Below are 13,734 nucleotides of genomic sequence, written 5' to 3' on the forward strand. Positions count from 1 at the left end.
TGAGGGTCCAAGACAATGATATGTGAGGAATTGAGCCCAGTTCAATGTGGCTTCGCAACTGTGGGGGTGCACCCTTTACTGCTTTCCAAGTCCTGCAAACCATTACCAGCCACATCTCAACAGACTTGTTACCTCCAGAGCCCGCACAGCTACCTGACATCACCCAGTTTCTCTCGTCCCCTGGTATGCTGGGACTTGAACTGCCCAGGGTGACGCTAGGTCCAGTAAATCCCTCCTTTCATTCCTCACACCAGTCTGTGATGTGTCTGCAGAGATTTGGACAGGAGCCTCGCCGGAGGCAGTTTTATCATAGTTGCTTGCAACAGGTGACTTGGTGTCAAGTTTACCCACAAGAGATTCTCTGCTCCTCCAGTGGCCACACAAGTAAGTGTTGGGCCTCGAGTCAGGATACTGGGCTACTGGTCAGCTCAGACCCACCCCTCTGCAACCTCAGACAAGCCCCTTCTCCCTCTGGGACAGGGGTTTTGGTACATAAATCAGCTGTACCCTTTTACTCTCAGGGACTTAAATTTTCTAGGAAAAACGAGGCCCCTAAACCTTGCTCCCCACATGGGTGGTTGTCTCTTGTCTTTTCAGCCCTGAAGGAAGAACCCTCTAATTCAGCCATTCCTGCAGCTTCTAAGAGTTGTTGTGTCGTGGAACCTCTGAACTTGTTCTTCCTGCTGCCTACCCCCTGGCTGACTCCTATTTCATCCCTCACGACCCAACTCAGAGGCCACCGGGTCAGGAAAGCCGGGCCTCTTCCCCTCAGTCTCTTCTTCCTCTGTGCTTTCTAGCTCGCTTTCACACTGTGTGTACCTTGTGTCTGCGTCGACTCCCTTGCCGGATTAGAGCGCCTCAAAGACAGACTCCAGGTGTGAGGGGTCTGTGTCCCTACTGTAAGGCTCCGGCCTGGCCCAGGGGTGGCGTTGGGAAACCTCTGTTACTTCTGAATTCAGTTCAGACGATGTGGGGTTAAGAACCCGGGCCTTGGAGGTTCAGTCTTTGGAGCGCACCAACACGAATAGGGAAGCCGCCTCGGAGGCTCTTACTCCTGACGGAAACCAGGGCTCCTACCTAGGGTCGCTATGAGTCGGGATCGACTCGACAGAAACGCTTTATTTTTTTAATTAGGTAAACATTCTGGATGGAGGCCCTGCAGAGTAGACCCTGGGGCTGCTTCGGCCCGCATTTGCGCTCAGTCCCCCCCACCCAAGAACTCTTAGTACAATCCGGGGATTCCCCGCCGCTTCGCGTCCCCTGACGTCACGGAGTCCCCGCGAGGCCCCGCCCCCGTCTTGGCCTTGTCTTCTTCGGCGGGAGGTGCGAGCGGTGCTGGCTAGAGAGAGCGGCCATGGCAGGGCCCTCAACCCCCATCGTCCCGGATGCCCCCGTCGCGCCGTGGAAGCGCCACATTGTGCTGCAGCTGCGGCAGCGGGATCGCACGCAAAAGGCCCTCTTCCTGGAGCTGATGCCGGCCTGTGAGTGCACCCCAGAGGCGCTTAGAAAATAGCCATCGAGGGGGCTCCGGGCCCGGGAAGAGGGTTTGTCTGACTTCTCTGGTTGTGACTCCTGCACACTGTCGCTTTCTCGCCTCCAAACCCTTCTGTGTGCTGGACCACACTGTCTGGCACGTTCCACCTCCGACTGGCCAGAATTCCAGCCCCTTCCAATCCCTGCGGTTCACAGGGTAGGGCCTGGCCAATCCATTTGGTCCCCATAACCCAGTGAAGGAACGCCGGGACTGACCAGAGCAGCCCCTTGTTGACCAGTCAAGTGAACAAGTGAAACTGTGAGTTCTAGGGAGGAAGTTCTGAGTCCCAGGCCCTGCCACCGTTAGGTGGGTCATGGCCAAGTGATGGAGCACTTCTGTGCCCAGCCCACCTCGGCCTGGGATAGAAGCAGGGGACCCCAGGGGCCTGGGAGAGAAGCAGGGGACCCCAGGCTACGTGAGGGAGTTGGCTGAGCCCCAGCAGTCAGTTTGTCAGAGTTGTTCCCGGGCAGCTGGTCCGAGGGGGTGTGGGCAGTTCCAGGAGGGATGAACAAGTGTGCATCAGGATGTAGGGCCTCTGACCACTTTCACTTCACCTGAGATTGTATCTTCAGAGCTGAATATCTAACCACAATCCCTCCCACTCCCTCACTGGGCCTAATCATGGCTGCTACTTAGCTCCCCCACGCCCCCAATCCCTTGTCCTGGGAGATTTCTCTGCAAATTTCCAGGCTGCTGGTCCCCTCCCTTCAGGGTTGGGAAGCCAGCCCCCTGCCTCCAGGCAGCCTCACCTCACTGATCTGATGGACAACAGAAACATCCAGTTTGAGGGAGGAGTTATCCACCATGCTCTGGGAGCTGCAGAGACTGGAGGTCCAGTCTTGCTCTGGGGTCTTGAGCAAGTTGTATCCCTATGCCTCAAATTTCTCACCTGTAAATTTGGGGTGATAACACCTTTACACATGCTGGGAGGCCTGTGCAGTGCCTTGGGGGCTGGAGGAGGGAAAGGAGATGAGGAGCTAGGCCTGGGCTTACCACTCCTTGCCCCTACCCCAGAATTGGTAAGAAAAAAGGAAGTGACCATGGGTGGGAGTGGAAGGGGTGTGTTCCAGGGTCTGTGGCAGAAACTACCAATTTTAAGGAGGTCTGCTGGATAATTGCCTAAGGACTTTCTACTCTGGCTTGGGGGAACCTCACACCAACCCTGGGTAAGTCAGGATTATTTTTCAGTCCATAAGGTTAGAACACCTGGAGGAGAAGTGTCTTGCCCAAGACCACAGGCAGGCGGAGCTTGGTTTGTTTCATCATCACTCCCTGCTCCCTGCATGGGGTCAAGCCCTGCCCAGGAGAAGGCATGAGTCAGGCCTTCCCTCAAGATCCGCAGCAGGCAGTGCTCAGCCATTTTCTTCTCCAGCAGTGGCTGTCTTTCTTTGTCCTTGAGGGAGCAGACCCTCTTCTTTTGGGTGGGCCTGGGGGCTAGTGCTTTGAGGAGGCTGTGCCTTCAGGCTGTGTGGGGCTGCACTAACACACCTCAGGCAAGGGGCAGAGCCCAGCCCTCTAGTAGCTTCCTTATTCCTGGTGCCCCTGGGCTCCTGCAGCCCTAGCAACCAGAGAGGTAACTTATATGCTAGGGATCTGCTGGAAAAGTGTCTGATTCTGTCCCAGAATCACTCTCTTGTACCCTCAGATAACCGACTCCTGGAGAAGGCTGAGCTGCTGGCCCAGTTCTCAGAGAAGCTGCAGCCGGAGCCCAGTGATGTCACTCCCACCACCCACCAGGGTCCCTGGTGAGTGTGTGTCCATGGTCACAATGGGCTGCCTGTGTCTAGACCCTGCCCCCACTGCCTAGGCTGGGTTCATTCTTTCCCTGGCTCCTCATCTGCCCCTGGCTGCTGCCCAGGGGAAGGGGGAGGCAGCTCCCAAACCTTCCTCCAGGCCAGCTGCTTAGAATCTATTCCTTCTCCCCTACACATCTCAGTCCATCTCTGCATTTGTCCTGGTCTTCCCTCCTCCCCCCACTCCTTTTTTCCTCTTCTCTTTCTGCCTCTCTGATCCTTACCCCTTGCCTGCAGAAAGGGTCTTGCTCCCTATTCCAAGAGGGGGTAAAGATGAGAACCAGGAATGGGTTGTGGCTCAGGGTTGGGAGGTGCTTCTTGAGGGATCCTTGGCCAGGGGACCCAAGGCTTCAGGGAATCCTAGAGCTCTTTCCTCTATTGCCTTGCTAGCTTCCATCTTCCCCTGGAGAAACTTAAGGGTTCTTGTTTCAGGCTTTTCATGCTGTTCCCCCTGGGTGCTTTTGGGCCCTGGGGTGGAGGGACAGTGAGCACCATTCTTTGGTTGGTTGGCAGGGAAGAGGAGTCCAGGCCTGAATCAGACCAAGTCCCATCACCAGCCACTCTGAGAGTGAAGTGGCAGGAGGAGGAGGAGGGGCTCCGGCTGGTCTGTGGTGAGGTAGGCTGGGCTAGAGAGAATGGGTGGGGGGGGGGGTGTCAAGATGCAGGTCTCTAAGAGGGATGCAGTTCAAGGGAGTTAGCAAGTAAATGAAGGGCGTCGTTTGTTGCATTCGCTAAGTCCAGTGCTGCAAGCATTGAACAAGCCCCAGCTGTGTACCCGGCCCCTGCTCTAAGCCTGGGCAGGGGTCAGAGTGCTCTATAGGTTGCCTCTGGCCTCTCAGGATGAAGTGGGCTCCAACGACAGCTGAAGGGAGTGAGGTAAGACCTCAGGGAGGAATTTGAGGTGTGCAGTGGGCCTGGTACCTCCTGCCCTCCCTCCTGGAGCCCAGACTACTCTGTTCATCCCTGACTCACACCTCTTGTCCCCCCTGAACCCCAGGAATTAGCCTCTACAGCTGATGCTGTATATACATTTGCAGACAGTAAATAAAGTGGTCTACCTCCATCCTTTCCCTTCTGTCTTCCCTCCCTTAAATGTGGGTGTTCCTTGGAGTTTGACCTGGGCTCTGCTGCCCTTTTCTGTCTACACACATCTTCCCAGGTGGGCTTACTGAACCTCAAGGCTTCAGGGACTTTCTCTTTCAGACCTTAGTCTCCAGCTAGCCCATTCTTCTGAGCTTCAGACTCTTTCGCCTGGCTGCTTTTGGGACCAAAAAAACCAACTAAAAACACCAAACCTGTTGCCATCGAGTCGATTCCGACTTATAGCAACCCTATAGGACAGAGGAGAACTGCCTCATTAGAGTTGCTTTTGGGCCATCACATCTAAAATCAGACTTACTGTCCCCACTGTAATAATATGGCCAATACCATGTTGAGAGTTGACTCCCTGCCGATACTGGGCTAAGCACTGTCACAGTTGATCCTCCACAACTTCATGGAGGCAGAGGAGGAAACAGGCCCCTTAGGGTGGCTAGAGTAGCAGACCCTGTCCAACTAGCTTCTCTGCTGGAGAGGGGCTGGGGGTCTGGGGAGGGCTCTACTGGGAGGTGCCTGTACCCGCTGTCCGACTCCTCCACCGTCCCCAGATGGCCTACCAGGTGGTGGAGAAGAGCGCAGCCCTGGGCACCCTGGGATCGGAGCTGGAGCAGCGGCAAAGCAGGTGAGGCGTGGGTCAGTGGGAGAGGGACCATGCTCACCTGCGGGAAGCTCGGGGCCATCTCTGCCGGTGTGACCCGCGTGTCTCCAAGAAGGGCCCGAGAGTTTTCCCCACGCCCCCAAACACCCCCCAGACTTATGGCTGGTCTTGCAAGAGTCGAACGGTAGGGCTCTGAGGGCGGAAGGCTTGGCTGGAGACGGTCTAGTCACTTGGCTGTCCGTGTAGCCATGGCAAGTCTGTCTTGGCTGTGATTCCCACAGAGTGGTGTCGGAGAAGCATCCCGACCCACCTCTCGCTCTCTCCGCCTCCTCCAGGCTGGCGGCCCTGGAGGCCAGCGCCGCTCAGTTGAAGGAGGCGCGAGCGCAGCTGGCAGAGCAAGTGGAAGCCTGGCAAACGCTGAATGCAGCGCAGCTTGCGGCCTACGATCAACTGCGCGCGCACGCCGGGCTCCAGGAGGCGGCACTGCGCAGACTCGAGGAGGAGGCGCGCGACCTGCTGGAGAAGCTTGTGCAGCGCAAAGCGCGCGCCGCAGCCGAGCGCAACCTGCGCAACGAGCGCCGGGAGAGGTAAGGCGTTGGGCCCCGCCCTTCTGAGGGTAGACTCCACCCCCTTTGTGGGTGTGACAGGTCCCGCCCCTGTGGGGGAGGAGTCCGGTCAGCCCTTTGTCTGGAAAGAAGCCAGGACCCTCTTAAGAGACAGGATCATACCCTCCGCACCCGGAGGAGGGAGGGGACCCAGTCCCACGCCAGGCCTGGAGGCGGGAGCGTCCCGCACTCCACCTCAGTTTGAGGCGCGGCGTCGGACGCTGAGGGTGTTTCTCTACCCCCAGAGCCAAGCAGGCGCAGGTCTCCCAGGAGCTGAAGAAGGCCGCCAAGCGGACTGTGAGCATCAGCGAGTAAGAGCGGGGATGGGCCGGGACTTGCCCAAACCGAGCCTTCGCCACCGGGTCTGACCCCCGGGCTCTGGAGCCGCCCTGCTATCAGGCCGCTGCCTGCGTTCCCCTGGTACACACATACCTGCATGCGGTGACACAGCCGCGGTTACAGGGTTCCCAAGGAGACACAGCCCAAGGATACCTCCAGAGCCACCACCCGTGTGCCCACACGAACTCATCTCTTTGGGTCTTCACCGTTTCACCATGTTGAGCGCTGGGGGAGGGGGGATGTGGGGAGAAGGGGGTTGCCTTGGTCCCTTGGCCTTCCTCAGCTTCATTTCTTCTCTCAGGAACCCAGACACACTCGGTGATGGGGTCAGGGAGAGGGCAGAGACTCTGGCCCTGCCACCTGAGCCAGAGTCCCAGGAGAGAGAGGCTTGTGAGAAGTGGAAGAGGTCCTTCAGGTGAGGACCCAGGTGGCTGTCCCAGAGCCCCAGGCTGGCCCCCACCCCAGAGGCTGACAGTTTTCCTCTAGGACATCTGGGCCAGCTCCAGCCCTTGGGTTGGGAGTAGGGGCTGGGGGAGACTGGGGTGCAGCTCAGACCTCCCACATACAGGTCTGACCACCAGTGCCACTTGGGGTCAGTGCCATTTCAGGACCTCAGGCCCTGTGCTCACTCCTTCTCCTCCTTCCCAGGACCAGAGCTCAGAGGCTGGTCAAAGGGTATCACCATGAGGGAACCTGTGGGCAGGGCCAGGGCTCAGCTGCCCCATGCATATGTGTGCAGGCATAGGTGTGCAGGTGTTAGCATGCACAAGAATATGAGTGCATGTATGTACAGCCTCGGGTGAGCATACCTGAGTGCATATGAGCACATGGGATGTGTAGATATGTGCTCGCACAGGTGGGTTCTGATTGAGGTGCCCCTCCATTCTGTCTTGATTTGCCTGTCACTGATGCTGCTCCTACCCATCCCCTCCCCTCCCCCAACCTAAAGGCCTTTCTCCTTTAACTTTTCCTTGCAGGTCCCTGGTGTCCAGGTCTTGGGGCAGTGAAGGAACTTTGAGGGAGGGATATGAGGCACCCTGATCCCCAAAGTCCTTAGCAGCCCTGGTGGGCCAAGTCACCCCAGGATGGCCCCTCTTGAGGTCACTCAGCAGGCTTTCCTCACCTCCCTGCCCCCAGCTTTGTGCTATCTCAGCTTGGGGACACCCTCCCTCTTTCCCTTTCTCACAGGCCCCAGCTCAGTCTCCCAGGAATACTTGTTTGTGGGCTTATCATCGTGGTAGAGACTTGGAGACTCATTGCCAAATCCCTCCCTGCCTCTACCTTCTTAGACTGCTCTGGGTCATCCCAGCTCTCCTGGTCTCCGATGAGTCATGTTCCTGTCCCAGACTCAAGAGGCTTTGCGCCTCCAGGTTCCTAGTGGGGTGTAGGGGTGAACGACCATGCTGTCCACCTGCCAGCCCCTCAGCGTCTCTCTCCCGGTTCCACCCCAGGTCTGCCTCTGCCACCTCCCTGACGCTGTCCCGCTGTGTGGATGTGGTGAAAGGTCTTCTGGAGTAAGTGTGTGTGTGTGCCTGAGTGTGTACCCACACAACTGGGCTGCTTGGAGCCCTGTGTCAGGCACCTCAAGCCCAGGCTTGGTCTGTGTGTGCGGCTCAGTCTGTCCATCCAGGTGTTGCCCAGCTGTCTGTGTGAGTCTCTGCTGGGCCCCAGAGGCAGGAGCTGAGTGTATGGCCATGTCCCCAGCCCCTGCCCAGCTGTTCCCCAGGCTCTGTCCCTCATCTAAGGTCTCACAGGGGACCAAGAGCCAAGCAGTGGCAAGGCCAGGCCTGAAACCCCAGCCCCTAGGTTTCTTTGCACCCACCGACACTGCTCTGCCTCTGCCTGTTTATGTGTCCTCCACCCAGTCTCCACTGTGACCCCCTGGATGGAGGCTGGGTGGGGAATGTGTTCGCGGCACCTCGTTGGGGCCATGTTCTGCCATCTGCCATGTCTGCTTTCCGGTGCTGCCTCAGGGGAGCTCGAGGCTCCCACATCAAGTCTTTTTGAATGTCCCTCTGACCCCCTTTCTCCCTAGTTTCAAGAAAAGGAGAGGTCATTCAGTTGGGGGAGCCCCTGAGCAGCGATACCAGAGCATTCCGGTGTGCGTTGCTGCCCGACTTCCTACCCGGGCTCAGGACGTGCTGGTAAAGGGGGGCTGGGCCACGTGCCTGGGGTCTGAGATGGGAAGTGTGAGCCTTAGTGGCAGCCTGAAGAAGCCAGGAAAGCAAGGCTGGGATCCTCAGCAGGAACACGGGTTTTTCTTCCACAGAGTTTTATAATGGGGGCATGGACTGGAGAGGGAGTGATGAGGTGGGGAGACAAGCAGGCGAGGTGGGGGAGTGAGGTGAGGATGGAGGGAGGCTGTTGCAGGTGTTGAGGCGGAGGTGATGAGATGTGGTGGGGCTGGATCTGCCCAAGTTTGAAGCTCAGGGTTTGGGCAGAGAGACCTGGGGTGAGGGCAGTAGGCCAGCAGCAGGCTGTGTGTGTGTGTGCACGTGTGTGTGCAGGTACATGTGAGTGTGCACAGGGAGGTGTGCTTGGGGGGCACTGGGGCACCAACCTCCTCCCTTCTCCACAGGATGCCCACCTCTCTGAGGTCAATGCTGTTTGTTTTGGCCCCAATAGCAGCCTCCTGGCTACTGGAGGGGCTGACCGCCTTATTCGCCTCTGGAATGTTGTGGGAGGTGAGGTTCCATCCCCTGCAGGCTTATTCAATGCCAGCCTCGACTTCACTTTGCACCTTGGTGGGCAAAGGTCTTGGACCTCATTGTGTCTCTCCATCTGGAACATTCCTGTGGGACCTAGCAAGAGTGAGGGGGCCAAGAATTGGGCCTCATTCCTCTGAAGGAGGGGAAACCTCCAGCCCCTGTGGTCCTTGTGGGCGGGCGGGGGGGGGTCCCCTATCATGAGGCTCTGCAGGGCAGGCCTTTGAAGAGCAAGCCCCTGGTATCCACCAGGCTGCCTATCCTTCTAGCATCACTTCAGCTCCCAGAACTCAGTTAAGAGACAAATACTATCTGCTTTGTGCCATGCTCTGTAGATGGGGTATGTCAGGCAGTCAGAATCAGCTCCTGGAGGCTCTCTAGAGGAGGGAAGTCTCCAGCTGGCCTGGCCCTGGGCTTGCTATGTGATCTAGGGACAGTCTCTCTGGTCCTCTGTAGTCCTTTCTGTGAAATGACCCGCTACCTTCTGGGGCCCCTTGCTGGCCAGTAGGGGAAGTGCAGCTGCCAGCCTAGGCCCCTAGAACAGACCAGTGATTCTGTCCTCTAACTTGGGAGAGGATGATCTTCCCATTTTCAGCCCTAGCACCTCCATTTCATGAGGTTAGTGTCCTCATTTCATCTGTTCCCACCTCCTCAGGTCGCCTGGAGGCTAACCAGACCCTTGAGGGAGCTGGTGGCAGTATTACCAGTGTGGACTTCGACCCCTCGGTGAGAGGACTTTGACCCAATGGCATTGCCTATTCCCCTCCTCCCCGCCCCAATCTCACATGCTGGGGCAGATGACCCCTCAGGGCAGGTGGGAGGTCTGGGACCTAAGGGAACATCATGAGTATAGTTGAACTGGGCCCTCAGACTCCTATGTAAATTTTCTCTGGGCCTAGAGATTCCTCTGCCTGCCTTCTTGGTGACCTGGGAGTGTGGGAAGCTCTGAGGCAGCCTCCACCCCAGTTCCCTGGCCTAAGGGATCTTTCCTGTGGGCAGGCCCAGGTTCAGGACCACTGCCTTCCTTCCCATCTCTCCAGGGCTCCCAGGTATTGGCAGCCACTTACAACCGGGCTGCCCAGCTCTGGAAGGTGGGGGAGACACAGTCCAAGGTGAGCCTGACTGGAGAGGCTGCCTGGGAGGTCAGGGGTCATGGCTCAGGACTGGGAGGGGGTGTTATAGGGTCTTGGCCATGCCCTTGATTCATACTGGGATGGGGGGAGGGCAGGAGACACTGTCTGGACACACAGACAAGGTGACAGCTGCCAAATTCAAGCTAACAAGACATCATGCAGTGACTGGAAGCCGAGACCGAACAGTGAAGGAGTGGGATCTTGGCCGTGCTTACTGTGAGGCTTAGTACCCACCTCCCACTCTCTACCCATTGGGAACCCCTGGGCCTGGACATGAGGGACCTCAGCCTGATTTCTGGGATCCCAATGGTGAAATGTCCCAAGGCCCTCCTCTATCCTCCATCCTTGCTTTCTGCCTGGTTTCTTGGAGATCTCAGGCTTTGGGTGGGTGAATAAGAAGTGGAGAGAGCCCTGGACTGGGAGGTGGGAGGCCCAGGTTCTAGTCTTGGGAGGAATGCTGCCCCTCTGGCCTTCAGTTTTCCTATATGTCCAGTGGGCTGGCTCCTGACAACCCCTCTTTGAGGCCCTGGGGCTCTGCTCCTTGTTCCCCAGGTTCCAGGACCATCAACGTCCTTTCCTACTGTCATGATGTGGTGTGTGGGGATCATATCATCATTAGTGGCCACAATGACCAGAAGATCCGATTCTGGGACAGCAGGTAACAGGTAGTGGGCTGTAGATGGAGGCCCAGGGACAGGGCATTCTCTCTCTTTTTTTTTTTTTATGAACTTTTATTGAGCTTCAAGTGAACGTTTACAAATCAAGTCAGTCTGTCACATATAAGTTAATATACATTTACTCCTTACTCCCACTTGCTCTCCCCCTAATGAGTCAGCCCTTCCAGTCTCTCCTTTTGTGAAAACTTTGGCAGCCCCCAACTCTCTCTATCCTCCCATCCCCGCTCCAGACAGGAGATGCCAACACAGTCTCAAGTGTCCACCTGATATAAGGGCATTCTCTTTTCTGTGACTGTGGGGAAGTCAGGATTATTTTTTCCATCCAGAAAGAGCACCTGGAGAGGAAGTGACTTGCCCAACACCACAGGCAGGTAGAGCTGTTGAGGGAGACTTGGAGGGGAGTGAGGGTCTGGGGCTGGCACTGCTAGCTGGTGACGTCCCTGGGCTAGGCATGGATCCTTGTGCTCACCTGTCCCCAGGGAGCTGTGCCACCTTCTTAGTGGCCCTCGGTCCAGCTGCTGGACGCTGTCTGGGTCTTGCCAACCAAGATAGAGAAGTGCCTTTCTCCATGTAGTTACCATTTTTTAATCAAAAGGATTTTTTTTTAAAGTAGCTTTTTTAAACATCAAGCTCAATTTGTGTTTCTAGTGGTCTATACACCATTGCTGGAGTCAATGCCGGGCCTGCCTCAGGCTTTCTCTAATTGGTCTGAAGTGATTGTTGTTGGAAACTCTTCCCACCCTCTCATAGACTTAGAGACTTTTCAGTGCTTTCCCTCCTGTGCTTATTTTAGTGACCCAATGGTTTGTTTCAGCGGCTCCAGCTCTCCAATCAGAGGCTGCCTAAGTTTCTCATTGGAGGGGCGGGCTGCAGGGAGGGACAAGCGGGGAGTCATGGTAGGCATTGGTCCCAGCAGTCTGGGTGACTCCGGACTCTATTAGTTGAGAAAGCTGCCTCGCCCAGCCTCATCTTGTCAGGAGTGGCCTGGGTGGGCTGTTCCTCATCCCCTGTCCCTGTCCCTGCTTTGCAGGGGACCCCATTGTACCCAGGTCATCCCCGTGCAGGGCCGGGTTACGTCCCTGAGCCTCAGCCATGACCAGCTGCATCTGCTCAGTTGTTCCCGTGACGACACTCTCAAGGTCATTGACCTGCGTGTCAGCAATATCCGCCAGGTGTTCAGGTACCAGCCCCATGCCCACTGACCCTGAGACCCCCAGGGCCTCCCAGAGCCTTGTCTGCTGGGGCCCTGCCTGAAGTCCCCTCTAGACCAAGGTCTGCTGAGGTGCCCAACCCTTTGACAGACCTGCGTGTCAGCAGTATCTGCCAGGTGTTCAGGTACCAGTCCTGTGCCTGCTGACCCTGGGATTGGGGCTGGGGCAGCTGGGCCTCGCTTCCCCTATAAAAGGCCTCCCAGGGCCCTGTCAGCTGGGCCCCTGCCTGGAGGCTCCTCTAAACCACAGTCTGCTGAGGTGCCCAACCCCTTGACAGAGAGAGGAAGCTCTTGAAACTCCTGTCTGAGGGGCAGGGGTTACCTTCATTCTGACCCCAGACCTTGCCTGTCCTCAGGGCCGATGGCTTCAAGTGTGGTTCTGACTGGACCAAAGCTGTGTTCAGGTGTGTCCGTGAGAGTATATGCCTGTTCCCTGGTTTGCCCCATCTGACTGTGTATATGTGTGTGTGTGTGCTTGCGTGTCTTTGTGTCTATCCTCACCTCTGACCACCTTCTCTCTTGATCTGCTGTGGCCACTGCAGCCCAGACAGAAGCTATGCACTGGCAGGTTCCTGGGATGGAGCCCTTTATATCTGGAATGTAGACACTGGGAAACTGGAGAGCAGCCTTCGGGGGCCCCACTGGTGAGCATGACCACTACCCATCTGCCTGCCCAGCCCTGGGGCCAGTGCCACCCCCTGCTAAGCTGATTCTAGATTTTGACAAGCTTGGGACCCTGGAATGCTCAGCTGTGTCCTGCACCCTCCCTTCCACCAGAGCCCTTCACAGATCACCATTGCCTTCCTAGTGCACTTGGATTCCATCCTCACCACAGCCCTTTGAGACCATTTTATAGATGAGGGAACGAACTCAGGGAGGGGCTTCAAACTGCCACAGTCCAAACATGAGGGGCTGAGCCAGGGTGCAGGCTGAGCTCCGATGTCCCCTGAAGCCCTGCCTATCTTCTCCTCAGTGCTGCTGTCAACGCCGTGGCCTGGTGCTACTCCGGGAGCCACGTGGTGAGCGTGGATCAGGGCAGGAAGGTTGTGCTCTGGCACTAGGGCCAGAACTTCGCCTGCCTGGGCTAGAGTGCTGGTTCACAGGCAGCCAGAGAACAGCTTCCCAGTGTTGCACAGGGCTCCAGAGCCAGCCTCCAGAGTCATCCCGAGGGGTGGGGTAAGAACAGGCTGGAGGAATGGAGATGGCTTCAGGGGACTTAGTAGGAAGGCCTGGCAGGACTTGGCCTGCTTCTTTAAAAACAGAGTATGAGTTGAGGGGAACACTGTATTTTTGTTTTTTTATCTCAATCTCTAAATTTATTCCCCAATACTGGAAAAAAAATTGCATTTAAACCAGTGTCTGCTTGCCTCTTTGCAATTCAGGGTATAGAGAGGCCTTTGGGCTGATGGGTGGGGAAGATCCAGGCTGCACAGAGCTGGGGCAGAGCCAAGCCAGCCTTTGCCTGAGGAAACAGGTGATGTTCCAGAATCTAATGGTAGAAACAGCCTGAAGAAAGACCTAAAACAAACAAACAAAAAAACCAAACGCAGTGCTGTTGAGTCGATTCCGACTCATAGTGACCCTATAGGACAGAGTAGAACTGCCCCATAGAGTTTCCAAGGAGCACCTGGCGGATTCAAACTGCCGACCCTTTGGTTAGCAGCTGTAGCACTTAACCACTATACCACCAGGGTTTCTGAAGAAAGGCCTAGAGGCAGCAAAGAGAGGGGCTTTCAGGCTGGGAATTTCACCCTTGGTCCAACCTGGCCCTGAGGCAGAACCAACCATTGGGCCTTTCTGAGACCAGGCCCTAGGCTGGGGAGGCTCCTGCTTTAGGGACCCAGGGTAAAATGAGGGTGAGGAGGGGCTGTGGGAGCTGCAAGGAGGTAGGGGAGGCAGCCCAGTGGGCCCCTGGCAGAAAGGGTTCTAAAAAACCAGAGCACTTGAGGGGTAGAGCCTAAAGGGGGTAGGGGAATGGCCTCTGTGTGTTTGTGTTGGAGAGGGCTGCTATGGGCCTAGCCTGGGCCTGGGGCTTTGCTCTG

General features: G+C 56.7%; 1 protein-coding gene across 4 annotated transcripts; it reads left to right on the top strand.

Moving 5' to 3' along the window:
• The first annotated feature begins 1,288 nt into the window (after nucleotides 1-1,288).
• Nucleotides 1,289-13,049, top strand: ATG16L2 (autophagy related 16 like 2). Of its 4 annotated transcripts, none has more exons than XM_064288658.1 (18): nucleotides 1,291-1,481; nucleotides 3,180-3,279; nucleotides 3,841-3,943; nucleotides 4,974-5,047; nucleotides 5,359-5,610; nucleotides 5,874-5,939; nucleotides 6,269-6,382; nucleotides 7,419-7,481; nucleotides 8,003-8,111; nucleotides 8,546-8,651; nucleotides 9,328-9,398; nucleotides 9,713-9,784; nucleotides 9,901-10,021; nucleotides 10,358-10,463; nucleotides 11,513-11,662; nucleotides 12,049-12,096; nucleotides 12,235-12,336; nucleotides 12,666-13,049. In XM_064288658.1, the coding sequence occupies exons 1-18, from the start codon at nucleotides 1,355-1,357 to the stop codon at nucleotides 12,751-12,753; spliced, it is 1,872 nt and encodes a 623-aa protein (XP_064144728.1). In that variant the 5' UTR covers nucleotides 1,291-1,354; the 3' UTR covers nucleotides 12,754-13,049. The 4 variants fall into 4 exon arrangements, with proteins under 4 accessions (XP_023394758.2, XP_064144728.1, XP_064144730.1 ...); XM_023538989.2 differs by lacking the exon at nucleotides 1,291-1,481 and adding an exon at nucleotides 2,683-2,700; XM_023538990.2 differs by lacking the exon at nucleotides 7,419-7,481 and having other exon boundaries at nucleotides 1,289-1,481.
• The last annotated feature ends 685 nt before the right edge of the window (nucleotides 13,050-13,734 follow it).

The sequence above is a fragment of the Loxodonta africana genome, chromosome 7 (genome assembly GCF_030014295.1).
Source record: "Loxodonta africana isolate mLoxAfr1 chromosome 7, mLoxAfr1.hap2, whole genome shotgun sequence".
Classification (NCBI taxonomy): Eukaryota; Metazoa; Chordata; class Mammalia; order Proboscidea; family Elephantidae; genus Loxodonta; species Loxodonta africana.

What these genes read in the sequence shown, in the direction of transcription:
- ATG16L2 (XM_064288658.1), top strand. Translation starts at nt 1,355, where the DNA reads ATGGCAGGGCCCTCAACCCCCATCGTCCCGGATGCCCCCGTCGCGCCG. An exon ending in AAGTGGAAGAGGTCCTTCAG is followed by an intron (nt 6,383 to 7,418) that starts GTGAGGACCCAG and finishes GTTCCACCCCAG; the next exon opens with GTCTGCCTCTGCCACCTCCC. An exon ending in GTGGTGAAAGGTCTTCTGGA is followed by an intron (nt 7,482 to 8,002) that starts GTAAGTGTGTGT and finishes CTTTCTCCCTAG; the next exon opens with TTTCAAGAAAAGGAGAGGTC.